General features: G+C 51.2%; 1 protein-coding gene and 2 long non-coding RNA genes across 8 annotated transcripts in view; 2 read left to right on the top strand and 1 right to left on the bottom strand.

Annotated features, from left to right (window-relative positions):
- The first annotated feature begins 1,036 nt into the window (after positions 1 to 1,036).
- Positions 1,037 to 4,831, top strand: LOC309376269. Its single transcript, XR_014171137.1, has 3 exons — positions 1,037 to 1,102; positions 1,971 to 2,210; positions 4,772 to 4,831. It is a non-coding gene; the product is annotated as an uncharacterized lncRNA (long non-coding RNA).
- A 4,147-nt stretch (positions 4,832 to 8,978) lies between these two features.
- ERF (ETS2 repressor factor) overlaps positions 8,979 to 27,679 on the bottom strand; it is a 38,060-nt gene continuing 19,359 nt past the window's right edge. For 2 of the 6 annotated variants that reach the window (XM_081922154.1, XM_081922156.1), the window contains exons 3-5: positions 15,523 to 15,757; positions 13,225 to 13,340; positions 8,979 to 12,075 (exon numbers count right to left, since the gene is read on the bottom strand). In XM_081922154.1, coding sequence (XP_081778280.1) covers positions 10,847 to 12,075; positions 13,225 to 13,340; positions 15,523 to 15,757 — 1,580 coding nt within the window. In that variant the 3' untranslated portion in view covers positions 8,979 to 10,846. Of the gene's footprint in view, positions 12,076 to 13,224; positions 13,341 to 15,522; positions 15,758 to 15,921; positions 16,179 to 24,572; positions 24,697 to 27,679 lie in introns of those variants that run through there. The other 4 variants (XR_014171048.1, XM_081922155.1, XM_081922157.1 and 1 more) reach the window with 4 other exon arrangements.
- On the top strand, positions 15,657 to 24,121 carry LOC309376277. The gene is made up of 2 exons (XR_014171145.1): positions 15,657 to 15,777; positions 19,479 to 24,121. It is a non-coding gene; the product is annotated as an uncharacterized lncRNA (long non-coding RNA).

Raw genomic sequence — 27,679 nt, 5'->3', positions numbered from 1 at the left:
GAGCCTCCCACCGGGAGCAGGCAAGATTAATTCAATTAGGGGATGACGGCACTCGCGCACACTCCTGCCAGCTCACGTCAACAGAGTTGCATGCCGGGGGGGGGGCAGCAAAATCGGGACGAAGCTCGTGCGCGGGCAGCCGGCCGTTTTATAGTGATGCATGCATCCAGCATCCTCTCTAATGCTGCCGGGCCCTCACATCGCTGCTCCGTAGGGGAGGCATCGCTGTTGCTAAGAGGCAACCAAGTCTTTTGGTTCCCAAAATAGCAGAGCCAGCAAGAGGCCGCACCCGCGGCTCTTCCCCCGTCTTCCGACACCTCAGAAGGGGCGGCAGGTGGATTGACCTCCCCAGCCTCCCTCCCTCCCGGCAATAGGTGGCGGGTGCCGCCTTCTCTTGGCCCCGCTCTCGCCCTATGATAGGCCTTTGTGGAAGGCCCCACAAAGCTATGTTACCTGCCTGGAAATAAGATTCGAGGGATGTGTTTAATTATTAGGATCCGTACCAGGACAGTGGGGCTTGAAGGTCACAGAACTGTTGGTTTGGAAGGGACCGCAAGGGTCATTGAGGCCAATCTTTTTGCCCAGCTTGGGTTTCGAACCCATGACCTTGGGATCGAGAGTCTCATGTTCTACCAACAGTGACTGGGGTAGTCGTAGGCCAGTGGCCCTCTCGCTCAGCCTAACCTACCTCACAGGGTTGTAGTGAGGATACACTGGAAGGGCAGGGAACTGCCACATAGCCCTGCGCTCCGTGAAGGAAAGGGCGATTCATAGATAGCCCCAAAAGTGCGTTCCAACTGTGTGCTTTTTTTATCAGGGCCTTTTCTGATGCCCATCCCAAGCAAACCACTATCTCTGCTTCAAGAGATGCATGTTAGAAAATGTCCTTAGCATGTCACCTTCCTTCTCTCACGCACTCTCCAGATCTTAAGAAATTGAGCGAGTTGTGTACCAAACCTGTCGCCGCTGCACAGACACGCATGTGCACGAATGCTCAGGCTACAGCATAATGTGTTTATTGCCATAGCTGGCAATAAACAACACCCTCTTTGCCTTCCGGGCCCTGCAAGCCAGGTACGCAGGCAGCCATCAGAGCTATGAGGTACATAAGATACGGGGAAATGTCCGTTTCCTTCCGAGAGACACTGCCAGCTTTTGCTGCCGTCCCTTTGGACAAGAGACTCTGCTTTGCACCAGAAGGTCCCGGCTTCAGTTGCCAGGTAGGCCCAGGAGAGACTCCCTCTATGAAACCCTGGAGAGCATCTACCTGTGAGAACAGAATCTGTGGCGGGGAACCCATGGCCCTGCAGAGGTTGCTGGACTCCAACTCCCATCAGCCCCAGGCAGGACAGTCAAATGTTAGGAATGAAGGGCAGCGTAGTCAAAACTCAACAGCCAGATTGCTCACCGGAACAATTCATTTCTGGGCCCAAATCAAAGTGCTATGCAGCCTTACACAGCTCAGGACCTCAATACCTTAAGGACTGCCTTTCCCCATACGAACCAACCCGGACCCTGCACTTGTCATCGAACCCTGGACTATGTCCCCATTCCCAGAGAGGCTCGGACGGTGGCAACATGAGAACAGGCCTTTGCTGTAGTGGCTCCCTGTCTGTGGAATGCTCTCCCCAGAGAGGCTCGCCTGGTGCCATCATTACATGTCTTTAGTCACCAGGCAAAAACACTCCTCTTTAAACAGGCCTTCAGCCTGGTATGGCCTATTGAATGTGCTCTTGGGGGGGGGATTGTTATTAAGATTATTTTGTTCACATGCTTTCTATTGGTGTATAAATTGAATGAATAAATGGGCCATCTGGGTGGCCCATGCTTCCCCTACCTGAGTTATCCTGAGTTAAGATGCCAGAATTGGCACAAGCCATTTTGCTACCTATATGGCACAGAGTCCTGATCTGGGGCACCGGCAGGTTTTGGCCAACAGGCAACCGACAACCTTCCCTCTTTTCGCTTAGGAAGTCTGCTGTCTCCAGAATGACGGAGCCCTGATTTCTGCTGGGTGGGCAGGATTATTTCATCGCACTGCAGGCCATGGCAAGAACAGGAAGGACGAGATATTCCGGCACCCACAGCTGCCCCACATTTCCTTCCACTAATTACTTGCTTCAACAAGGGTGCAAAGGGACTTTCAGAGGAGCAACCTTTGCAACAGTAGAAGGAGCTGGCTGCCCTTGAGACCAGCTAACTGTCAGAACGTAAGCCATGGTTTGTATCATTTATAGAACCACAGTCAATGAAGAGGGGGGGGGGTAAGTCTCTTAAGACTATATTTTAAGGGGTGGGAAGAAGTCCCTGTTCCACAGAGCTTACATTCTAAAAAACTTGACACCAGAGAAGCAACCGGGGGAGAAAAATAAGATGGTAGTAAGAGGGGGAAATGTATTCGGTTTCAGAAAATTGCAGAAATTTATATAGAATTAGACCCAAAGCTTCATGGAAAACACGTTGCACCGGCATTTTGGGAAGCATGTTCCAGGCAGCAAGGGAAGCAAGGCAGTTGAAGGGATTAGTGGGTGCCTGATTGGGAGAACTTATTAACGATGTTTGGTTTTTTTGTCCAGAAAGGGGGACTCAATGCAAGGTAGGAAACAAGTGTAGAAATACTAAAACCGAGTGTAGGAAACAGCCTAAAACCCTGCCCAGTAATACGGAATGAAGGTCACAAATAGGGATAGTAAAGGTAAAGGCACCCCTGACCATTAGGTCCAGTCGTGGCCAACTCTGGGGTTGCGGCGCTCATCTCGCTTTATTGGCTGAGGGAGCAGGCGTACAGCTTCCGGGTCATGTGACCGGCATGACTAAGCCGCTTCTGGCGAACCAGAGCAGTGCACAGAAATGCTGTTTACTTTCCCGCCAGAGTGGTACCTATTTATCTACTTGCACTTTGACATGCTTTTGAACTGCTAGGTTGGCAGGAGCAGGAACTGAACAACGGAAGCTCACCCCGTGGCGGGGATTCAAACCGCCGACCTTCTGATTGGCAAGTCCTAGGCTCTGTGGTTTAACCCACAGTGCCACCCGCGTCCCTACAAATAGGGATAGGAGAGCGCAGAAATGAGCATCTAGGAGACCTCAGGATAATTACGTTTGAAGATAGAACGATGCAAACACTCCAGGTGTCCCTATTTTCCAGGGACAGTCCTGGATTCATAGAAGCCATCCCGGTTTCTGATTTGAGCCTGGAATGTCCTGCTTTTCCTTATCACAGTCCCTATTTTCATCAGAGAAATGTTGGAAGCTGCTCAGAGTGGCTGGGGCAACCCAGTCAGATGGGCAGGGTATAAATAATAAAATAATTATCATTATTATGAAATAGGATGTCCCTATTTTCATTGGGGAAATGTTGGAGGGTATGACAAGCCTACTAAAATCTCAAGCAAGAAATATTGGTAGGATTTTCAGTGACACGGGATGAGGCATCAGCACCCTTGACAGCCTCTTTTTCTTTTTTGCAAATCTGCAGAAATTGGATTGCCTGCGTCCATCATTTCCAGTCTCATGGTAATAAATTGACAATAATATTAAAAAGTACAGACATTGCTACAGCACTTCCATGAAACCCTACTTGCACAGCTCCACATATTGCTGTTTCAGAGATTGCGACGGGTAGCTGAAAGAAACAGGGCCTCTACAGCAGCCCTGGGGAACATCATGGCCCCAGCCAACGATCAGGGATGATGGGAGTTGTAGTCAAAAAACACCCAACACCATACAGAGGTTTGCTGACCCTGAACTGCGGCATTCTCTCCCCCCGCCCCCCCCCAGACACTGGTCTTGCTCATTCCTCAATTGCCTTCTGCAGAATAGCAGGCCTTTATTTTTCGGAAATGTATTTAGGGATGGGTTATTTTACATGTGCGGGCTCCTGTTAATATTTTTAAATGCTCCGGGTAACTATCAAGAGAAAACACATTTTTTCCTCCCCAGAACCCCGCACAAACGTCACGAATTTATTGCCTTAAGTGATACGGCCCACTTAACAAAATGAAACCAAACATTGGATTCTGCCAGATCGTAATTTAAGTCAGCTGCTCATTCCCATGGAAATCAATGAAACTTCACTCCTTAACTCCCATTGAAACCAATGTGAAAAGTTGAGCAGAATCTAGTTTGCACTCCATCCTTCTCCTCTTACTCACAAGCTGGTTGGGGAGTATTAAAGCAAAGTAGTAATGAACGCTCGGACGGACACTGAAAATGCTAAGAGACCTTGGTGCTGCGTTTGAGGGTCCATAACTCTGTTCCACCTCCTTTTGCACCCAAGGGTGCTTGGCTAGGTTGCAGCCTAGGTGGAAGAGGAAGCGAGTTCTGCAGACAGGGCTTGCCCCAGGGTAGGACCTGAGATGTGCGCTGTCTCTCTTCCCTGCCCCCCCCCCGGTCTTGTGCAGCACAAACCGGTCTTTCTGGCAGGCATGATGCTGGAGGCTGGCTCCATAGGTATTAAGAGAGGTGAACGAGTGCAGTCCTTTTCAGGCTTCTTGCTCTGGGGTCTTAATATCCTTTAAGCCCCACCCTCTAAAAGCAAACAGGAGCAAAAGGAGGCTATTAATTCCACAAGCATCTCCTCAAACCTTTAGAGATAACAGCCCCAAACAACCACAAACACGCATGGCAGTTTCTAGAAAAGGACTTCAACAACTGGCCTGGGTTTATTTTGTACCGAAAATAAATTAAGGTCCTGCTTCCGGACATGCCAGATTCTCACACCTGCACAAGTTAGGCAAATTTGCACAACTTACTTCCATGTGTTTTCTAGTTGCAGGGACATGGAAAAAAGTCCTGTTGCATCCTGATTTTAAGTTTACTTCTCCTTGCCGCTGGCGTCTGAGATTTCCAAAAAGCTTCACTCTTCATTTTCAACGTGTATATTTGCAACTATCAAGTACTAGAAACTGCTTTGCCCCAACGCCTTTGTTCCTTTAAAACAAAATACGCAACATATGTGCAAGCCGAGTTTCCAAAAGATGAATTCTGCAATCCATACCGCACTTTCACAAAGTTGCACCATAGAGGGGAAGCAGCCCTTTCTCAAAACTTCCACAATAATGGAGATTGTGGCAATGGGGGAAAAAAAGCAGCATTTCCAAAGCAATCTCGGAAAAGCATCTGTGCACCAATAGAGATCAGTCTTCCTGTGCTTGTGGTTATCTAGCCAAAAACTACGAGAGACTTACCAGCAGACTGTGCATACTTCTGGGATACCCCAAAATTATGAAAAATCTGCAGAGGGGGAAAAACACATCCATAAAAATGCCCCCCTAAGGACATTAAAGTAAAGGTAAAGGGACCCCTGACCATTGGTCCAGTCGTGGCAGACTCTGGGGTTGCGGCGCTCATCTCGCTTTATTGGCTGAGGGAGCTGGTGTACAGCTTCCGGGTCATGTGGCCAGCAGGACTAAGCTGCTTCTGGCGAACCAGAGCAGCGCATGGAAATTTCAAACTGCTAGGTTGGCAGGAGCAGGGACAGAGCAACGGGAGTTCACCCCGTCGTGGGGATTCGAACCACCGACCTTCTGATTGGCAAACCCTAGGCTCTGTGGTTTAACCCACAGCGCCACCCGTGTCCCCCTAAGGACATTAGGAGGGCCTTTTTGCATTAGACCAGCGGCTTGTCTAGTCCAGTATCTCAAGAGTGACCAACCAGATGCATGTACTGCCTCCAGCTGCTTCTGTGCGGTTGGTGCCCCTGAATTGTGCAACTGCTTAAGAACTCGAAGAGTCTACTGGATCAGGCCGGTGGTCCATCTGCTCCTGCATCCTGTTTTCACAGCGGGGAAACAGATGCTTGTGGGAAGCTCACAAGTGGGAACAAAGTGCAACAGCAGCACTCTTCCCTGCTTGCAGTTGCAAGCAATTGGTATTCAGAGAAGAGGAGTTTGGATTTGATATCCCGCTTTATCACTACCCGAAGGAGTCTCAAAGCGGCTAACATTCTCCTTTCCCTTCCTCCCCCACAACAAACACTCTGTGAGGTGAGTGAGGCTGAGAGACTTCAGAGAAGTGTGACTGGCCCAAGGTCACCCAGCAGCTGCATGTGGAGGAGCGGGGAAGCGAACCCGGTTCCCCAGATAAGAGTCTACCGCTCTTGACCGCTACACCACACTGGCTCTCAGAGGCATGCAAATGGCCTAGATCAGGGTTTCCCCAAACTCAGGTCTCCAGCTATTTTGGGACTCCCACCATCCCTAGCTTGCAAGACCAGTGGTCAGGGATGACCAGAGGTCCCTGACAAGTGGGTGGGAGAACGAATAACGGAGGGACAAAGAGGGCAGTGAAACTGCCTTGATGTGCTGTTTTAATAATTCCATCTGGTCCGCTTTAAAACAAACCAGCTTAATTTGCAGTCCCAAGATTCGCTTGTGGCTCAGAATGCAGTTATCAAATCACGCTTCTGCATTTCGATGTAGAGCTGCACATAAAAATACATACGATTTAAATGCAACTAGAGCTTTGTTTTTAAATCCACATCAACGGGAAGCCTATTGAACACATGCAGAACTGACACGGAACTAGGAAACACATCCACCCACCCATTGCAAATTGATCAGCAGAGATGGGCACCCGGTGAAGCTTCAGATGCAGTTAAGACTCTAGTTCCCATCAGGTTCAGCTGGCGTAGCCTATACAGTGGTACCCTGCAAGACGAACGCCTCGGAAGACAAGAAACTTGCTAGACAAAGGAGTTTTTCGTTTTCTTAGCCGCTTCGCAAGACGCATTTCCCTATGGGCTTGCTTCGCAAAACGAAGCTTGCCCCGCAAGCTCCGGGGATAGCGGGGAAGCGCAGCGCGCCTTCCCCTCTGTCCCCGGACCCCTTTTGAACCAAGGGGCGGCAACGGGGAGAAGCGATCTTCTCCCCTCCGCCCCATGCTTCAAAAGAGGGGACAGAGGGGAAGGTGCGCGGCGCTTCCCCTCTGTCCCTGGTCTCCATAGGAACGCATTGATTGATTTTCAATGCATTCCTATGGGAAACCGTGCTTCGCAAGACGAAAAACTCGCAAGAAGAAAAAACTTGCGGAACAAATAAATTTTGTCTTGCGAGGCACCACTGTAGTTCGGATTAATAACATCTGAAGGTTCTCCAAAGCACAGGGGAAAAACATCTCGTTAAGTGGGCTAGCGTGAGGATTCTGAAACAAGTTCTGATCCTGAAAGCAAATTCCTGTGCCTAGGAGTCACCGTGCTCTTCATCCAAAGTGTACTGGAGCAATTTCCGCCAATATTTTGCATCTGGCTCTGGTTGGGGTATCTTCATGTCAAAATAATAATTGGGGGGAAAAGAAATACCTGAAGTCACTCCTTCCTTCAGGCTCACTTCCACTTGGCAGCTTTTAAAATAAGGTGTTAAGAGGCTCCTCAGTGAGAATAATCAATAATGGCAAAGGAGGTTTGCACCCAATGTAGCACTACGTTCCATTAATGTAAGCATTTACACTTGTGCAACAGAACCTCCTCCCTTTTCCTCTTGTACTGTTCTGGGGTTCCCTCAATCCTCTGGAGCAAATTTGGGTGCCTTTGAACTCGACAATTTTGTGGAATCCTTGTGCTAATGGAATCCGTGTCTTAGATACTGTCCATGGTTCTTGGACAGCTTGCTCACTACAGTACTGTCCTGTCTTCCACCGCAAAGGACTGTCACAAGGGGACTGTCCCAGGACCACTTGGATTCATCCAGAGCTACAGTAAGGTCTGCTAGGCCTTGCCAGCATCCCTGTTTATAACTCTGGAGTATACAATGATTCCCATGCCACTTATCACAGCACCGAGCATTTTCCAAGCGTGCATATTCAACCAGTGTGACTATGATATAACAGGGCTGCTCCTGTGGATCAGCGGTGTCTCTGTGGGAAATATATAGCCACAAAACTACCCCTCAAGATTAGCTCTTTGCAACGGGATTATCTGCAATTTTGCAGCCTTGGAACACTAGGCACAACCCGAGAAGGGATCCTTTAAAATGATTCTCCACAGGTTTCCACTCACAGAATGGAAATGTGGGGCAGCAAGCAAGCCCAGGGCTCCTTGCAAAGCACATTCGATATTCAGGTTAAGATAGGAAAGGAAAATGTGAAAGAGAAGTTTTCCATCAGCCTTGAAGATTTGAGGGAAGGAGAAATCTCATCCTAGAAATTCCATGCATTATCTTTAATCAGAAGCAAGGTCTCTCTGGAGAACCTGTGGCTCTCCAAATACTGACCATCCTCGCTCAGGCTGATGGGTGTTGGGAGTCCAACAATGTCTGGAGGACCACAGAATCCTCACCCCTACCATGTTCTAAGCGGAGTCATATATGCATCTGTAAGGGTGGCGCCGTGGGTTAAACCACAGAGCCTAGGTCTTGCTGATCAGATGGTTGGCGGTTCGAATCCCCATGACGGGGTGAGCTCCCGTTGCTCGGTCCCTGCTCCTGCCAACCTAGCAGTTCAAAAGCACATCAAAGTGCAAGTAGATAAATAGGTACTGCTCCGGCGGGAAGGTAAACGGTGTTTCTGTGCGCTGCTCTGGCTCGCCAGAAGCGGCTTAGTCCTGCTAGCCACATGACCCAGAAGCTGTACGCCAGCTCCCTCGGCCAATAAAGCGAGTTGAGCGCAACCCCCAAGTCTGCCATGACTGGACTTAATGGTCAGGGGTCCCTTTACCTATATGCATCTATAGCGGCATAGTCTTTTACCTTTTCAAGAATCTCAGCTTTTATCATCTCAAATATGTCTACCAAACTCTGCTTGTAAATCCATGGGCAATAATCCCCCCACTCTTAGAAGCTAGAGGTGGAGAAATAAGCTTCCACTATTAAGCTTCACGTGGCAGAATTCAGATGTTCTTGGTAGAGAACTTGCAGTCAATGCAGAACCACTTTTTAGGGAAACATTATAGCAATGCACTCAAATAAAGAGCAATGCATTAAACAGTAACTTTCCAAGATTCACCAAGCAGTTTTCTTTTCTTTTTCTAAGGGAGCACAAAGTTATGAAATCTCAAAACCCTTTTTTATTGGTGTGTTTTTTTGTTTTGTTTTTACATTCTTAAAATGAGACACCCCCATTTCCTCGATATGTACAAGAATTTGAATAAGGCTGTATAAAAAAAAACCCTTTAGCATGATGCCTCGTTATGTCCACCCTACAAACAGCAGGTTATGATCGAAGATCTAGCCTTCTGGCCTAACAACACCCTTCCGAAACCCGTTTTGAGTGGTGCTTTTGCTATTTTTGTCTGGATGCAGAAAAAACAACAGACAACATTTCTCTCTCCTGCTGGGAACTGGGAAAAGTCTCTTTCCTGCTTGAATGTGGGGTTGCTGAAAACAAAGGCGGGTATGCCTGCTTGGGTTTGGGGCACAATTAGGAGGTACACAAGTGTTTGTTTGGGGGGGGGGAAAGATCCCTGCTTTGTTTGTTTTTTTTGCAAGGCACTGTCATCCTGCAGTCACCCCCTGGCTCCAAATCTCCCTCTTTGACAGAAAGGGGGAGGTGGGGCAGCTTCCGGCCCTCCCTCTCGAGGAGGGATTTATTCAGCGAGGTGGCGAAACAGTGCCTTAATTTGGGGGTGGGGGAAGAGGCATGGAGAGAGGAAGGGTGGGGGGTTTCATGGGACAAAGAGTATTGGAAAAGTAGGGTTGGGAGAAAAAAGAGAAAAAGGAGTGCCCACTCTCTTGGAAAAAGCACTTGCAACAGGCACTTAAAAACTCCTTTGAAATCCCACCCACCCAAGACGACAGTGGGGCAGGCAGAGAGGGGAGCACACTGTGACCAAGCCCACTAGTTCATTTTTGGTTACATAAAGCAATGGATTATGAAGGAGTTTCTTTGGAGGAGTGGGTGGGTGGAAATCCCTCTTCTGTCATTATTCTGGATCCCAAGGTTTCACAAATATACCAACTTACTATTCATAGGAGAGATGGGCTGGGGGAAGAGATTAAGATGATGCTCTGGAGCGAGACTCAAGAGCCGTCCAACTCTCTCTGCCCTAGGAACCTCTAGCAAATGAGGTGGGTTTCTGTGTTTTTTTGGTGGGGCAGGGGAAGAGCGTGGTTGAGGGGGGTGCATTTTATTTTTTTAAAGGTACATCACTTCTACATAATATGAGTTAGAAGGGGATATTAATTACCCCACACCCCACTTCTTGGGCTCTATTAAAATGGAGTGAGATGTGTGAAAAATATGGCTAATTCTCTTCTCAATCCCCTGGAGGATTAAAAAGTGTATTGTGCTTAAAACTTGCCAATCGCAAGGGGGGGGGGAGAGAAGGAAAATATCGGGGAGGTGGGTTCTTTTAATAAGACCACCCCTTAAAAAACCCCGTGAAGGCAAAACCAAAATTATGAGCTTTCATTCTTTTAAAAAATAAAAAACCCTACTCAATCCTGCGGGGTTTTCTTTTTTTAAAAAAGGCCTTGGATTATATAACCTTAAAGGATTTTAAGGGAAAGGGGGTTGAACAGGAATAAAGAGAACCCTTAAAAGTCGTCCCAGCATATTAATTTTTTAGAAATCCCCCCTCCCCGCAAAGAGTTTATATATATATATTTATATATGTATATAGACACGTAAAAACTGTTCAGTATTTTTTTTCGCCCCGTCCCCTAATTCTTTTTCTTTCCTCCTTTTTTTTTTCCTTTTCGTCTGGCTTCCAGATAAGAAATAATAATAAAATTTACAGAGTTTCCGGAATAAACAGGGGGCGGAGGGATGGAGAGAAGGGAAACTGACAAAAGGTAAAAAGATAATCTCTGAGTTAAGGCAGCAAAACCAGCCCCCCCCCTTCTTCCCCCTCCTGCCCATTTTGTCCGTCTGTCCTGGGAAGGGAGCCGTGGGGGAGCTGCACATCCCAGCTCTAGGAATCCCGGTTCTCCAGGGTCAGCTCAGCCGTGGCTCGCTGCAGCTCAGTGCTGATCCGCCGGCCACCCACCCCGTCCCCATGGCTGCTGGCGTCGTCTTCCCCCTTCACCTTCTTGTCATCCGTTTCTTCGGCCCCCGCGCCCGCTTCCAGCCTCTGGTCCTCGCTCCAGCGGCGCTTGAAGCGCAGCTTGAGAGGGATGCATTTGCCGCTCTCCCCGGCACGGGAGGCGGGGGGCGCAGCCGCCATCACGGCCGCCGGGGTCTCCTCCTCCTCTTCCAGCTTTTCCAGAGGCACGAGAGGAGCCTTGAAGACGTCCTCGTCGTCTTCGCTGATGTCGGTCACCTCGACGGTCAGGTCCTCCTCCGACTCGCCCTCAGAAATGGGCTCCACCTTGATCTGGGGCAGCAGAGGCGGCTCCGCCCCAGATGTAGAGGCAGAGGAGGAAGAAGAAGAGGAGGAGGGCATGCCGCTGATGGACTCTCCCGGGGGCAGGCCGGGGGGCTGCTGTTTGTCGCGGTTGCGGCGCCCCAACGGTGGCGGCTGCAGCTTGAACTTGAAAGGGGAAGGCGGCTCTTCGGCCTGTGGTGGCGGCGGCGGTGGCAGGGGCGGTTTCTCGAGGCGCTGGGGCTGCGGGATGACGATGTTTGGGTAATGGAGGAAGGCCCTGGGGCTGAGGTGGTAGTTGTACACACTCTGAGTGTGGGCCTGGAGATAGCGCTTCATGTCCTCTGGGTTGAAGGAGAAGTGGGAGCCGCCAGGGTACATGGGGCTGAGAGTGGGTGAAGGGGTGTAGTTCATGTGCGTGGGCGTGAGGGGGAGAGCCGGGGACAGCTGAGGGGGCAGGAGGCCCGCCGGCCCGGCCATGGGAGACACAGGAAAAGGGCTGAGGGGCTCGGGGACCCGTGGGCGCGGGTAGACCCGGAAGAGGCCGTCATGGGTCAAGCGGGCGTGGCCGGGCACCGGGGGCCCCCGGAAGCTTCCGGGCTCCCCGCCGCCCCGACGCTGCTCCTCAGCCAGGGACTCCTCCACCTCCGAGTTGGCAGAGGTGCCGTCGCTGCAGTCGCTGACAGAGCCCCGCGCCAGGCGGCGCGCCACGGCTGAGAAGACGCCTGGCGAGCGCAGGTCTTCAGCGGGAGACAGCACGTCGGACGGTGTCGAGGGGGGGAAGCGGAAGTGGGAGCCGCCGGACGGCACAGGAGGGGCGCTCTGGGGCACAGCCCCGCCTGCGGAAACGAAGAGAAGTTGGGAGATCCAACATACGGGAGGAGGAAGGAGGAAGTAGACAAAATTGACCCAGTCCTATCCCCACTTTCCTTCTGTCTTCTATCACATCCCTCCAAAATTCTATTATTATTATTAAATTTAATTTGCATACCACCCTTCTTCCAAAGATCTCAGGGCAGTTGACAACATAAAATTCTAGCATGTACATATCCAGTATTGGCTAGCTGTTCCGTTTCCAGGCCTAATTCAAGGTGCCCACCATTCGTGTATAAAGCCTTGATTGACTTATAGAATTGTAGAGTTGGAAAGGACCCTGCTGATCTGCTTTTCCAACCCCCTGCAATTCAGCTGCCCCATACAGGGATTGAACCTGCAGCCTTGGAGTCATCAGCACCCTGCTCTAACCAACTGAGCTATCTTAGTACAGAACCTGAAAGACGACCTCCCTCCCTCCCTACATGCCCTCCTGGGCTTTTAGATCAGCCAATCTTCCACCTCCCTCAGAAGTTTGGGTGATAGTGGTGGCCCAGGAGAGGGTCTTCTTGGTGGCAGCCCCCAAAAGTTGTGCAATTCATTCTGGCGCCTTCACTGCACATCCACTGATATTTCAGGCTTCAATTTCTATCAGCTGTAGCACAGCCCCAAAAACCTTTTGGGTATGAGCATCAGGGACCGAACCTCATGTACAGAACGCATGCATCCCTGTAACAGGTGACTTTGACCCTGGCCCTATGCACAGGGAAGAGCAGGCACTTGGATTCCAGATTTTGATTCGACATTATGCCTTTCTATGTGTAGCCACCACAATTTAGGGGAGGGGTGCTTTGTTCGTACACCAAGTCAGCACCCCCCCCGTCTTTGAAAAAACAAAAACAAAAAAACAACCCACATCACTTTCACCACTTCTGCATGTTGACATGTGTTTCCCGGCTAAACATTCCTCTAATGAAATCCTTCGCTGGAGCCAGGTGCAAGGGACCTTTGGGCCCTCCAGATGGTGCCAAACTACAACTCCCAACATTATCCTTGGCCCATGGACTCCTGATGGTTGGGGCTGATGGGAGCTGTAGCTCAACAACATCTGGAAGGCCAAAGGTTCCCCGCACCTGGTTTAAACTTTTGGTTTCTTTGCCCCCCCCCCAACTCACCTGCCATGCCCATGTCAATGAACGGATAGTTGACCAGCACCAACTTGTTGAAGTTGAACTTGTAGGTGAAACGTTTGCCCTTGGTCTTGTGTAGGATCCGCTTGTTGTAGTAGTACCTGAAGGAGGACAAGGTGCAGGAGGAGGAGAGGGAGGTCAGTGACTCACAAGCCCCGTTGAACACCCACTACAGAAACTCTTCAGACTCTGAATGCTTGGTGGGCGGTTCTGTGGTTCCTCCACACTCAGAGCAGATTTGAGTTTTTTGCGGCCTGGGCACCTATGAAGCACAACCTGTTAACAACAGACAAGTTTCTAGACCTCATGGTGGAACAAGAAATTTATCACTTGCTTGGATGCCTGGGTTACCCATCTCCTCCAGGTGATGGCTAGAGAACATTCATAAAGCTTCATTTTCACCATCCCACAGGAGGCGGAAACAGATTTAAGCCCCTTACTTGCTGCCAGCTCAAGAGTGAAACCTCTGTTCTATTTGTCTCTTTGGAGCTCCCACAAGCATGCATATTATTTCCTGCTGTGAGGTTATGTTCCCCGTTGCATAGGTGGGTACCGGAGGTGGGGAGACAGTGATTTATCAACCTCCTCCACCACATACATGTGCATGCGCGGAAACACACGCACAGCTACGCTGCTACAATTCAAGAATGCTTTATCAGTCAATCTCTCTTCACAGGGAACTCTGGGAATTGTAGTACTGGGAGGGGAACAGAGAGTATCCTGGCCACTCTCGGCATCCTTAACCAACTACACCTCCCAGAATTCTTTGCAGGAAGTGGTATCGTAGTTTCAAATACAGTGGTACCTCGGGTTAAGTACTTAATTCGTTCTGGAGATCTGTTCTTAACCTGAAGCACCACTTTAGCTAATGGGGCCTCCTACTGCTGCTGCACCGCTGGAGCACAATTTCTGTTCTCATCCTGAAGCAAAGTTCTTAATCCAAGGTACTATTTCTGGGTTAGAAGAGTCTGTAACCTGAAGCGTATGTAACCTGATGTATGCAACCCAAGGTACCACTGTATATGGTGTGAATGTGCCTTTCCGGCTACAAACTCTGTACAGACTCCAAAATGGCATGATGAAACCCAAAGAGCTGCCCTTGTACCATGTTGGACTTTGGCCATCTTGCCCAGCACAACCTGCTCTGAACGGCATCCCTTCTCCAGCAGAGGTCTTTCCTCATCAACTGCTTCCGAATCAGACTGAATCTGGCACCCTCTGCTCTGCAGCCATCCCTCTGCAAAAGTGATGGAACTTCCCGGCAGGACTATATGCAAATCACTGTTATCAGGCACGGGGAACCTTTGGCCCGCCAGATGTTCCTGAACTACAATTCCCATCAGCCTAGCAAGCACAGTCAACGGCCAGGGGGTGATGAGCATTGGGGCTCAGCAAAATCTGGAGGGCCAAAGGTTCCCCACAGAAGCATTACAAAGCCAGAGGTCTTCCATTTAGATACACAGAACCAGTGCAAACCTGAGCCTGTGGATTTGGGGTGATGGGACGACTTGTCTCTCAGGGAAGAGCAAGAGAGGCCTACCTCACAGGACCGTTGTGAGGCACCGTTCCAAAAGCAGTACTATGGCCAGGCACAGTGGGCTGGTGCGGTTTCACATGCGTGCCACACATTCTGAGCCGAGCTTTTTTTGCACAGGTGAGCGGAACAAAGCAGAGAACTGGGAGCTTGCGTGATTAGCACTAGGGTCATGCGTTTGTGCCCCAAGATGAATGAGAGATTCCTGGACTAAATGACCCTCAAGATCCCTTTCCAACCCTATAATTTTATGGTTTATTTAAAATTATGTATTATGCACCAACGAAAGCAAAAAATAAACTCAGAATGAAGTAGGCAACATTTGACGGCTTCCGCAATTCATTCTGCTCTGAAGATTCAGAAAATAGTGTATCTGTGGTCAGACAGGGGAAAGGATTAAGCAGAGAAGTGTGTTCACAAATGAAGTGGGAGGCAGAGAATGAACTCTGGAGTCTTCTCCTCTGTTCGCTCATCCCTGTTTCTGGATATAACCAGGTGCTGCCAAGCTGTTTCTGGAGCCGTTAAGGACTAGCACCATGCAATGTTTAGAAAATAAAAAAGGCTGCAGTCTCAGGATACAGGTTTCCACTCCATATATTGGTTCCCAGGGTTTACACAGCAGTTGCACAGGCGTGGAAAACACAGCCAGGTTCGAACAGCCCAGGAGGGTAGGGACAAGGGAAGCAGACTCTTGGGGTTTCTCTTTCCAGCACCCTTTTCTGCCAGCTTCCCCCCCCCCCCCGACTCACCTCAGGGCCCGGCTCAGCTTGTCGTAGTTCATCTGGGGCTTGCACTTCCGCACCCCCCACAGCCTGGCCACCTCGTCCGGGTCCTTGATGACAAACTCGCCGTAGTCCCCCTGCCAGGCGATGACATCATGATATTCCTCTTTGCGCAGAAGCTCCAGGATGAAATGCCACAGCTGGATTTGGCGCGAGCCGGGGCTCGACTCTGGCTTGTAGGCCCAGTCTGGGAAGGCGAACCCTGGCAATGAGAAAAGTAGAGTTAGCCAGCTCAGGATGGAGGAGGCAGCAGCCAGGTTGCGCGGAGGGAGGGGGGGGAGAGAAGAGAGAAGCAAATAATTTTCCTGTTTAAAAAAAGAAGGAGGAGGGGGAGACTTGGAACAAAGGTACTGCCATTTCCCATACTCTGACCCGCTTCCCGCATCCCATCGGTAAGTGCTGGCAGTAGGGCACAGTGGTTACAGCCAAGGGAGGGCTGGAAGTTCAGGACTCCGCCGGCCCATCTCCCCGCAGGATGAAACTACGAGGCGCATGGATTTCTCTCCCCTCACTGCCACCCCCCCCAGCGCACACACAGGGAGGGGAAAAACAGGAAACCGGCGGCTGCTGCCGCCGCCGCCGCCTCTCCTCTTGTGCAGCCAGGAGGCTGGGAGGCCGGCCAAGCCGCCTTGCGACTTCCAGGCTGGGTCCCAACCAGATCCTCCTCCAAGCGTGGGTGGGAGGGAGGAACAGCCCAGGCTTGCCTCTTGATGTTAAGCCTCCCTCTACCTGGGAGGGAGGAGGGGGGGTTGCGAAGAAGCCAGAGCTGGCGGCCTCCATCAGCAAACTTACAGAGTCCTGCCCCGGGGACCCATACCTGCACAACAATCTCCACCCCGAGAGCAAAACACACACTGAGCGAAAGGGGGGGGAGGAGGAGACCTAAGGGGTGCAGCTCAGCAACTCTGTGAAGAATCAGCCCCATTATGGCACACAGAGAGAGGGAAGCATCAACATGTTTAAAAGGGGGGGAGGAGAAAGGGGGGAAGGAAGGCTCTTTGTGCCATGTTCTCACTGGGCAAGGGGGGGGTGGTTAGTGGCTGAGGTCAGCAGCTCCCAGACAAGGGGCCCTTTTTTCCAGCCACGAGGCAGCAGCCTAGCCCAGCCCCAGAGCATTCCTGGGGAGGGGGGTGGCTGTGGGGCTGCTGCTGCAGGGGGGGGGGGCGCGCCTGGAAAACACAAGAGGACGTCAGAAGCACACCCAAGGCCTAAGACTACCCCGTGCGTAGTAGGCCTGTGTTGGCAGCACCAAGGGTCAAAACTTTTTTGAGGAGGGTGGGATGCAGGCAAGGGTCCCCAAACACCCCACAGGCTTGTTTCTGACACATCCTGGGATGGGGGGGGTAGGAATAACACGCCTGTTCCCACCCACCTCACCAAATTTTAGCTGCACTCTCATAAACAGGAAGTCGGAAGGGAAAACAATAGGGCTGTTTCCATGCTGGCCCTGCAGGGAATGGGGCCTCCCACTAGGCCCGAGGTACAGAAGGGGTGCACCCATCACCCACAAGTTAAAGCGATTTGGGGGGGAGCTCTCCCTAAAGGATCCTGGGGGCCCTTCCAGTTTGGACACGCTCCGGCCTCGGCGCGCCTCACAAACCCAGTGCCACGCGAACCCACCGTTTGGTTTAAAACTTATTTACATCCCATCTTTCCTTTCGTCAACAAGGCTCACAGGGTTGTATGTAAACGCTCCCAACAGCCCTGTGAGGTAGCTCAGGCAGAGTTACAGCGAACAGACTGGGTGGGGGATTTGAATCCGGGTCTCCCAGGTCCTGGGTCCAGCAGCCTCAGCTCCAAGGGCAATGCCACTCTCTTGTGTATGGGTCAGTAGGGCATGCCTGGCACACCCAATACACACAGAGAAAGCAGTTGAACTCCCTCACACAGCAACGAGTATATGGGTGCTTTTAGGGAGACCACCACCCCACAACCTTCTTCGCTTTTCTCTCCGCCCCCCCTCACCAAACCCATCATGATCTCCTTGGCTTGAAATTGCTGAGCCTATGCCCAATGCCTTGGGGGAGGGGGGTGTCTGAGCTTTGCCGGGGGGGGGGGGCACTGTGGTTTCCCATTTCCCAAACCCCAGGCGCTCTGAGCCCATCAATAATTCAGGGCCCTGTAATGGAGGCTAGGGACGCGGGCGGGCGCCGGCTCAAGGGCATCTCGCGCACAGACCAAGCCATTAGGGTGGTGATGTCATCCGGAGAGGAGAGGGGGGGTGGGAGGGCTAGAGGTGGGTCCCATAGACGCATGCCTTGGGGGGGGGCCCTCCAAAGCTATTCCATGTTGTGTGTGTGTCCCAACAGCCCCAGCACCCATGAATTCTCCAACAGGCAAAAGGGCAGGGCTAAAGTGCGGTCCAGGCAGGGATGGGGAAGCAGAGTTGTGCAGCGCCCCCCCACCACCCCGAACCACAATTTCAGCTGAGCATCTTCCTCGCTGCCTTGCTCCCTGGCACCACAAGGGCCTTTTACAAACAGAAACCACCCCGCTCCCCCCCCCCCCCACAAAGTACCAGTCTCCAAGCAACAGGCAACAGCAAGGGAGACAAGAGGCTAAAAATAAACGGGGAGGAAGGGAGAAAAGGCACAGCGTGAACTGGGCAGCACCCCAAGGAGAGGCAGCCACAGGCACCCCACAACTACGCACTGGCGGCATGGAGAGGCACAACAACCCCCCAGCCCCGATGCCCGGCACAAAAGCAGCCCAGAATACAGCAGGTGCCCATGCAGGACTCTTGGTTCGAAAAGCAGTGGGGTCCCTTCTCCCCAATATCAGCCACATTTAGGGGGGAGGAGAAAGTTTGTAGCAAGTTGCTCCCTCTTCTTCACAAAAGGAGGGCATTGTGAAGCATCATGCTCAGTAGCACCTGTTTGGGGCTGGTGGAAGGGGGGGGGAGAAGCCATTTCCAGGTACATCTTAGGTTCCCCTATATGCCCTGCTTGACTCCTGGTTTCGCGTCCCATCCAGGCCCCCCAATTGTTTTCCACCAGCAGTGGAGTGGGTGGACGACATCCCATCTCCCAGTTCCTGTGAGTTTGAAGAGGGTGGAAGGGGGGGCGAGAGAAAAAGAGGGGGCCGGGGAAAAAACAAGCCAGCCCTGCTCCCCTCGCCTCCCCCGGCTGCAGCATGTGAGTCAGCCCCAACTCTCTCTCTCTTACACACACACAGTCCTGTTCTCACTAATTAGGAAGGCGGTGGAGGAAAAAAAGGGGGGGAAGGCCATGACATCAGCCGCCTGCAGAGAACTAAACACAGTGTGCTGAATGGGCTACTGTTCTCCGGCTGGTGCTACCAGATACACTCCCCCCCCCAGCCACCCCCACCAGCGGAGTCCTCCCGGGGTGTAACAGAGCCGGAGGAACAACCCCCTCCCCTCTGTCGTGGAGTTTAAGGCGGGTGGGGGCCCTTCACATGATTATGACAATCAGGGCATTTCTCCCAGCAATGCAAAACTTCCCCCGAAATGTCTTTGCATAGGATTGCTTTTCCAGACATGGACACCACACATTAAAAGAAGCAGAAACCTCGTGTACCAGGATAGCCTGGGTGTCAGCAGGAGGCCTTATCTGTGGGAGAGGGCTATACCTCCACCCTTTTAAAAAAAGAAATAGAAAAATGGCAGTGTTCATGTTGTCAAGACAAAAATTGTGTATGTGTAGAGTGGTACCCAACTGCAAGCTCATGCACCTGATGCTGCGAGATGCAGGCTGGCCCTCAGTGACGCTAGCGAACATTTGCACGGCCCCTAAAGTAAAAAGGCTGGGATAGGGAACATGTGGCCTTCCAAATGGGACTGTAAACCTCCATCCGATGTAAGCTGGGATCCCGTACGCCCCTGCAGGGCCCTGCTGGTGTGCTAAATGATGCACAAAGAATGGTGTGTGTTCCAATGATATTGCACGCTGCAACCAACTCAGGTGAGCGGTGGTGGTTGGGGGGAGAGGAAATTTGGCTTCCTGGTCCACTCCGCTCTTCTCTTCTCTGCAGGGCAGTCCTGCAGTTGGGCTTGACCTCCAAGCTAGTGCAATCATTTTGATCAGGGCGGTTGGAGGGAAGAGGGCATTAGAGTCCCCTCAGCTAAAGAGGCAAGGCCTCTTGCAAAACTTTGCTCTCCTCTTAACGAAGTGTGGGGTGCCTGCTATGGGGCCAAGCCAACTGGAAGATCCTATGGCAGGAGAAGGGGAGGAAGAGGAAGAGCCTGGCAGAGCTGACAGCCGGTTAAAAGGGCAAGCTCTTCCGACACCCCCCCTCCCCTCCAGTTGCCTATCCTGCAGACCCTGTCCTGCTGTTTAGATTCTCACCAACTAACACCCTCCCAGGAACGCACCAGGCACATTCCTGTTCCTATGGCCGGGAGAAAAGGGAGAGAGAGAAGAAGGGAGAAAGGAGGATGGTGCTTGTTGCATTGCCCCATTGCTCAAAGACAATCCTCTTATCATTTTACACCCAGCCAGAAGCTCCCTCTCAATGATCAGGCTGCAGAGATTTAATCTTCCAGGGACAGGGTTTAGGTTGCTATCTCCTCTACTAAAATAAAGAAGTAGTTATGCAGACACACAGACACACACTTCCTTCTTTATTCACGAAAGTCCCATTGGCACCCAAAGCGAGGAACCCAGGATCACACCCACCCTATTATCCTTGCCTTCCAAGCCCTACCACAACACGCCACAGCCAAGAGGGTTTTCTCCCCCCTCCCCGCCATTATTCCAAAGTGGAAGAGGCACAAGACCGTTTCAACAAGTCCTCTGCTGCCACCCACCCTGCGCCCATGGCTGTTGCCGCCATGTCTCCACCAACTCAGCCACCTCCTTTGCCAACCCACGGGGAGGTTGGCGGCAAAAACCACCGTCTGTTGGCTGGCAGTGCCCCCAGCTCTGGCACGAACCAGAGGCAGGCCTGTGCCAAGGGACTGGCTGGCTGGGTGGGGGAAGACGACGAGACACCGGCCGTCCCTACCACAGAGCTCGTGGCAGGTCTGTTACCACCCACCCAAGCCATACTAAGCAGGGAGAGAGAGAGAGAGAGAGTGTTTGTCATCACCGCCGAACCCTTTCCAGCCACCTCTCCCAGTCTTTTATGGGTCCCAGATGCCCCACTGGCAAGAGATCTCTCTCATCAAACGAAGCCCACCCCGTTTCCCCATCTCTGGAGGGCTCCAAGGCAGGGAGTGAGGGCTACCAGCCATGCCACACAAACCCATCCGTGTGGCAGGAGGGCAGCCCGGAGCCACAGCTCTGTCCCAGAGAGGGCAGGCAGGGGGAGAACACCTTTGACCCATGCACATGCCCCAGATGGGGGAACTGAAGGCAATTAGGGGTCTTTTCCCTGACAGCGAGAGAGCAGCAAGGCGCACGAAAAACGTACACACAATGCACACAGTGTTTGCAACCCCAGGCTTGGCTTAAGGCTCCTCTGGCCAAGCCAAGCCCTCCACGCCCCCCTTCCTATTTTCCACTGCTTCCTAAGAGAGAGAGAAAGTGTGTGTATGTATGGGGGGGGTGAAACTGCTCCTGCTTGCCAGAGTTCGTGTGTGTGTGTGTTTTATTTCAAAGCTCAGCTGAAAGGGGACTCCATCTTAAAAACACTTTACCTCCTTTTGTCTGGTTGACTAACTCAAGGCTAGCCACACAGAGACCCCTCCTCCCTCCCCTCGAAACTATGGTCTGTTTTGAAGAAGGGGCTCTATGGTTATTTGCTCAGGGATTTCCTGGAAGACAGCAAAGAAGAAGAAAAAGTGGGAGGGGGGGAGGGAGACGAGAAGAAAACTGGAAATTAAGTTGATATCTCTTTAAATCACACCCCCCTTTTTTTACACACTCCAAACCACACCACCCCTGTGACTAATCCCCGGAGCCAGAAGCTAAAAGGGCTGGAATTCAATCCCGGCTTCAGAAGGGGGGGGGGAGACCCTTAATATTACATCACTCCCCAATACTAACAGCTTTCTTAAAGCCACATGCACAAGTCTACCATTCTCTGGCTTTCAGCAAAGCAAGCGGGGTGAGGGGGGAGGAGGGAGGGGGACCCACGCTCAGCTAGTAGAAGCCACATCAGAGGCCGTCTGCATGAAGCATGGCAATAAAGACGAAGCCAGACACCTCTTTCCTCCCCCCCCCTCCCGCGCCAAAAACAAAGTTGATGGGGTTTTTTGTTTTTTTTAAAGCGTTTTTCAGACGGTGGAAAAACTAAGTGCCTTGCAACTGGGATCTGAATGCTTTCAGATCTGGGATCTGCGTTCGCTGTGTGTGTGTGTGTGAGAAAGATTCCAACATGGGGGTTAACGCTGCAAGATTTTATTTTCCTAGCGGCTTGGGCGAGGCCCAGGAATTATTATTAGGGTTTCTTTTTTTCTTTTTTTAAACAGACGCCCAAAGAAAAGAACTTTCCCAGAGTTTAAGGGGAAGGGGGGGGGAGAGAAGAGTTTTCAGTGGCCTCGATTACTGCAAAAGAGGAGGTGTGAGGGAAAGACAAGTCCGAACAGAAGCACTTCAAAAAAAAAAAAAAAAGGCACACAAGATTCCAGGAGACAGACAATCGGGCTCGGAAGGGAGGGGGGAGGGTGGCGCCAGGGGGGGAGGGGGTGGAAGCTCTGAACAAAACCAGAGAGTGAGAGAGAGGAAGGGGGGGGGGAGAGAAGAGAACAGAGGAAAGAATCTGACCCCTCCCCAGAGCCTCTGCCAAATAAAAATAAAAATAAAATTTAAAGGAACTGCTGTCTGTCCACACACACACACACACAATGCAAAAAGATTTTTTAAAGCCCCTTTCAAACAAATTGTTTCTCCACCTCCTAATGCAACCTCAGCTTTATTTCGTATCCGCCTCCCCCCCCCCGCGCAAACTCCTTTCAAGGAGCAAAGTCCACCAACCACTTGCCCTCAAACGGAAACCGCTGCAAGGCCATTTTTAAGACGGCAACCCCCCCCCCGCAAGAGCCCAGCTTAGTAAAAGTGATCCGGCAACACTCCCACACGCATCTAAGTGTACCCCGCTTAAAGGTGGGCAAGGAATTCCTCCCCCCCCCTCCGCCAATCCAGTGAATTGAACTCAGGCCGGATTTTGAATCTTGGTTTTTTTTTAATGTTTTTATTTCGAGAAGCGGGGAGGGGAGGGCATTCTTCTACAGACACCCCCTTCCTTATAAAGAGGTTAAAGTCCAGAATTTGAGGTTGGAGATTAACCTTCCCCCCCCCCAAACCGCTACAAGAAGACAAGCTACATTTAAGGTAGCGTTTGGCAGCTGGTGTAAAAGAGGGCCCCGCCCGCCATGTACCTGGCTTGCTTATGTTTGAGGTGGTGGGGGGTTTGAGGGTGATAAAGGAGGCATGAGACCCCCAACCCACCCCCCAAACCAACTAATGCACAACTTACAAGGCCACCCACCACACCGCCGCGCTTCCACTGACCATCCCGGCCAGGCCACCTTAACACCACGTTGTTTGTCGGAAACAAAAGTTCCTTTTTCGAACGCAGAATTTCCAGTTCGGAACGCTTTGTAACTTTTTCTCCGTTTCACGGGCTCCCCTCGCTCCGTATTTACATACACACACGCCGCGATGCGCCGCGATCCGTTTCCACTTGCCAACAATATCCTCCAGATTTGATTTTTTTGATTTTTTTTTGCGGGGGAATATATAACACACACACCGTAACCAGGGAAAAGGAAATCACATGCCTCGTTTGTCTTTTTACCGTGTTATCACTTTTAATCGCTTCCAAGGTGACAATGGGACGGGAGGAGAGCGCCCCGGCCACTTCCCCAGATCCGAAGTACACCCCTTTCCCCAAAGCGAACGCAAACATCGCCCCCCCCCCAATTCGGCTATGGATGTCTAATCCGGTTTCGGCAACGTGGCGTTGAGTAACGTCTCTCCAACATCTCCCCACCCCACAGCCCCCCAAAGAAAACCCACCGGGATTCAGTCTATCCGAAACCGAAGCTAATCCGGTTTCAAAAACTCCCACAACCCCACGGCAGTGGGACGGTTGAGGGTGGGAAGTAGAGAGCGGAAAAAAGGGAGAGAAACACACATAGCCCGAGGCCTCCACAATTGCCACACACGCAGATTCCACCCCCACAAATCAGGGCCCACACAGCCTCAGTCACCCCCCCCCATTCATTTCCCTGCCCCCTCAATCTGCCAGGAGCACCCACTGCAGAACAAGCGGGCCGGAGGGGGGCGGGAGAGAAGCACCCAGGGCGCCCCCGACCCCCCAAAGTCGCCCCCATAACTCCGCTCACGCCCCCACCCCCTCCATTCCAGGACAGCAGCGGAAACTCCCGGCTAGAGCGCTCCGTCCCGAGGCCGAGCGGGCACCGCCACGCGCGAAACGGAGCCGGGCAGGGAAACGCAACAGGTCCCTGCGCCGCTCCTGCTCGCAAACTCCGGCGGAGCCCGGAGAAGAGAGGGGTGGGCTGCCTCCCGCTCCTCGCCCGCCTCCCTGCGAAAGGATCTCCCCCGAGAGGCTCGATGGACAGGAAACAAGAGTTAAGTAGCCTCCATTAGCTGCCAGAGATGGACTCCGGGAGGGGGAGGAGGAGGAGGGGGCGGGAAGGGGAGAAAAAAAAAACTTGCTTGCACACCATTCCCTTCCCTGCAGGAACCTCCATTGCAGCTTCACTCCAGGCACGGGAGCCGGAGCCCGCTGCGGATCTTGCCTCGACTCCCTCCCCGGTGGATCCCTGCCTCTCCTTGCAGGATTGTCTAGAAACGTCTCCCCTTCCTCCTTCCCCTCCCCCGGAGCAGGATCCGTCCCTCTCGGTTCACCCAGGAATCTCTCGCGCGCAGATAACGCACAATCACCCCTTTACCCCTCCGGGACCCCCAAAGTCCGAACTCTCCCGGGGTCGTTTTGCTGGGAAAACTTCCCCGCATCTTTCCAACTTTCCAAGCCCACGTGCCGCGGCCGACCCCCCCCCTCCCTAAGCGACACCCCCCTTTTACTCCTCCCCCACCGGGGGACCCCCATCTCCCCACCCAAGCTTGGGACCTTCCCGCGGTCCCCACCTGCGTCCGCCGGGGTCTTCATGGCTCCTCGCGCTGCAGCCGCCGGGTTGGACTCGGGCTCTGGCCCCCCTCGCTTTCCCCCCCTCCGCCTCATATGGAGCCGGGACGCCCACGCCCCCCTCTCGCACGTCACCGCCGCGTCGCCATGGACACGCTGAGCCCGCCCCTCCGCCCCAGCCTGGCTCGGCTCCGCCCACAGAGCTCGGGGAGAGAGGGGGAAGTTAAAGGGGCCGCGCGGAGAGGAGCCGCGGGCCGGAGTGGGATAGAAAGTTGGGCGCTTGGGAAGTTAAGGGGGGAGAGCAATTGGAAGATGGGTGGGTGGTGGGTGGGAGTCTGGGGGAGCGATGAGGCACGCATCTACAAGCCTCCCCCCACCCTTTCTGTAATAACAAATGTTAGTAGCAGGAGTGCCAGGAAGATTTTGTTAGGGTTGCCATATTTCAAAAAGTAAAATTCCTGACACCGGCAAAATTGTTGAGATTTTTTTTTAAGGAAACCACCAAAATTGCTGAGATTTTCTTTAAGAAACACACCAAAATTATAAAGCTTTTTTGGGGGGAACAAACCCAAAATGTTGAGCTTTTTTGGGAAAACCTTCCCCCGAAAATAGTGATTTTAAAGCTTTTTGAGCTGCTTTTCCCATTGCACTGCCATACATCCGGGTTTTCCCTGACCTTTTGCCAATTCAACAAAATTCCCTGACGCCATTTTTACACCCGAAAACCAGAACATGTAAGGAACTTTCCCAACCATTACTGCATGCGGAAAATTAGCCAGTGTGCACCTATTGGATTTGTTTTCCCCACTTTTTTATATTGTAGGTCTAATTGTTAACCTGAGGAATTACTGTCACAAGACTCAGCAGTGATGGCTACTGGTTAAAATGACTTTGAAAGGGGGCCGGACAAATCCAGAGAAGAGAGGTCCATCAACAGCTATCAGCCATGATACCTAAACTGAACTTCCACTTTCAAAGGAAGTGTATCTTATCAATACTGGTTGCAGAGGAAGGTGATTGCATCCATGCCCTTTTTGTGGGCTAGTGTCGCAAAGAGCATGCTCAGCCCAATCCTACTCACTCAGAATTAAATCCTGTTGCATTTAATAATGATAATAATAAATATAAAATCTGCACACTGCCCTTCATCCATAAATCTCAGGGCTTACACCCCTAGGGCTGGGCAATATTTGGTTTGCAACATCACAATATAACACCAGCTGAACTTTGCGATATAATGATATATCAAAATGTCTGAAATAAAGATGGAGTTATGTAGAGGCATTGGCTGAATTCAAGGTTTTCCCCACTTTGTGATTTTTCCATAGCGTGCACACACACATCATGATTCATTATCTATTACCAGGTGAAAAATTATGAAACCAATATCACAATATAGGGGTCAAACCAGCTTTGAACGATATATCAATATATTGCCCGGCCCTACTCCCCACTAAGTGTGTATAGGATTGTAGATTTAGTAGTCTGATACAACAGGGCTCATCATTTTAAGTGCCAAAAAAAGGAAAGTAAAAGATGCTGTATAGGACACGGTACCTTATTTATAAAATTACATAACAGCCTTTCCTTAAAAGCTCCTTAAATATTAAAAACCTCTATAAAAAACTAATACAATAGTAAACACAACTAAAACAAACACTCTTTGACTATAATATCAGAGTTACCCATTCTTAGACACTGAATAAATAAAACATTTTTAGAAGTCTTAACCTAGAAACACACACTATGATTTTATTTTTACAGTACTGTCAATGTACAGAGCACTTTAGAGTGCTCAAGAAAACAGGTCACTGTACTGAAAGGCAACAGGAAGATGGAAGGGAGAGTAAAGGAATAAAAGAAATGAAACTTCAGTACAGTGGTACCTCAGTTTTCGAACGTAATCTGTTCCGGAAGACCGTTCGACTTCCAAAATATCCGAAAACTGAAGCATTTACTTACGGAAAATTCAATACGGAAGCTACGTGGCACGTTCAACTTCTGAAAAGCGTTTGAAAACCAAAAGAGTTACTTCTGGGTTTTTGGCGTTTGGAAACCGGAACGTTCGACTTCCGAGACGTTAAAAAACTGAGGTACCATTGTACTTATGTTTAATAAGCCATGAGGGCTCTGGCTGAAATCTTAAACCTGCTCACCAGGGAGAAAGCCCCACTAAATGCAATGGGATTTAAGTAGACATGGACACGTTAAACTAGGGAACTCGCTCCCACTAGAAACAGTGATGACCACCAACTTGGGTAGATTTTAAGAGGACTGGACCAATAAAGCATAAAGCCACCAATGGCTACTAGCTACGATGGCGATGGTTGGTTGGGGGCGATAATCCTTCTGAATACCAGTTGCTGGAAAGCTCAGGAGGGGAGAGTACAGTGGTACCTCAGGTTACATACGCTTCAGGTTACATACGCTTCAGGTTACAGACTCCGCTAACCCAGAAATAGTACCTCAGGTTAAGAACAGACCTCCGGAACGAATTAAGTACTTAACCCGAAGTACCACTGTATGTTTCCGAGCACAATTCAAAGTGTTGGTGCTGACTTTTAAAGTCCTAAACAGCCTTGGCCCTGTATGCCTGAAGGAGGGTCTCCACCCTCATCGTTCTGCCTGGACACTGAGGTCCTGCTCCGAGGGCCTTCTGGTGGTTCTCTCACTGCGAGAAGTGAGGTTACAGGGAACCAGGCAGAGGGCCTTCTCAGCAGTGGCACCCGCCCTGTGGAACGCCCTCCCATCAGATGTCAATGAAATAAACTTTTAGAAGACATCTGAAAGCAGCCCTGTTCAGGGAAGTTTTTAATGTTTAATGCTGTATTGTGTTTTTAATATTCTGTTGTGAGCCGCCCAGAGTGGCTGGGGAAACCCAGCCAGATGGGCAGGGTATAAATAATATATTATTATTATTATTGTTAGTGTGAGAACAGGATGTTGGACTAAAGGGGCCGTTGGCCTAATCCAGCAGGCTATCCTTACGTTCTTATGGATAATAAGACTGTACTCTAGGGAGCTAGCCAAGGGTTCAAAAAAGTTGCGCTGCAAGGAGAGAGTATGGAAGGGAAAGAACGACAGTAGGTATCATATAGGTGTTCTGAAA

This window comes from Podarcis melisellensis (assembly GCF_964234715.1).
Source record: "Podarcis melisellensis genome assembly, chromosome: 8".
In the NCBI taxonomy this organism is placed as follows: Eukaryota; Metazoa; Chordata; class Lepidosauria; order Squamata; family Lacertidae; genus Podarcis; species Podarcis melisellensis.
This window is presented reverse-complemented; position numbering and strand designations above follow the sequence as displayed.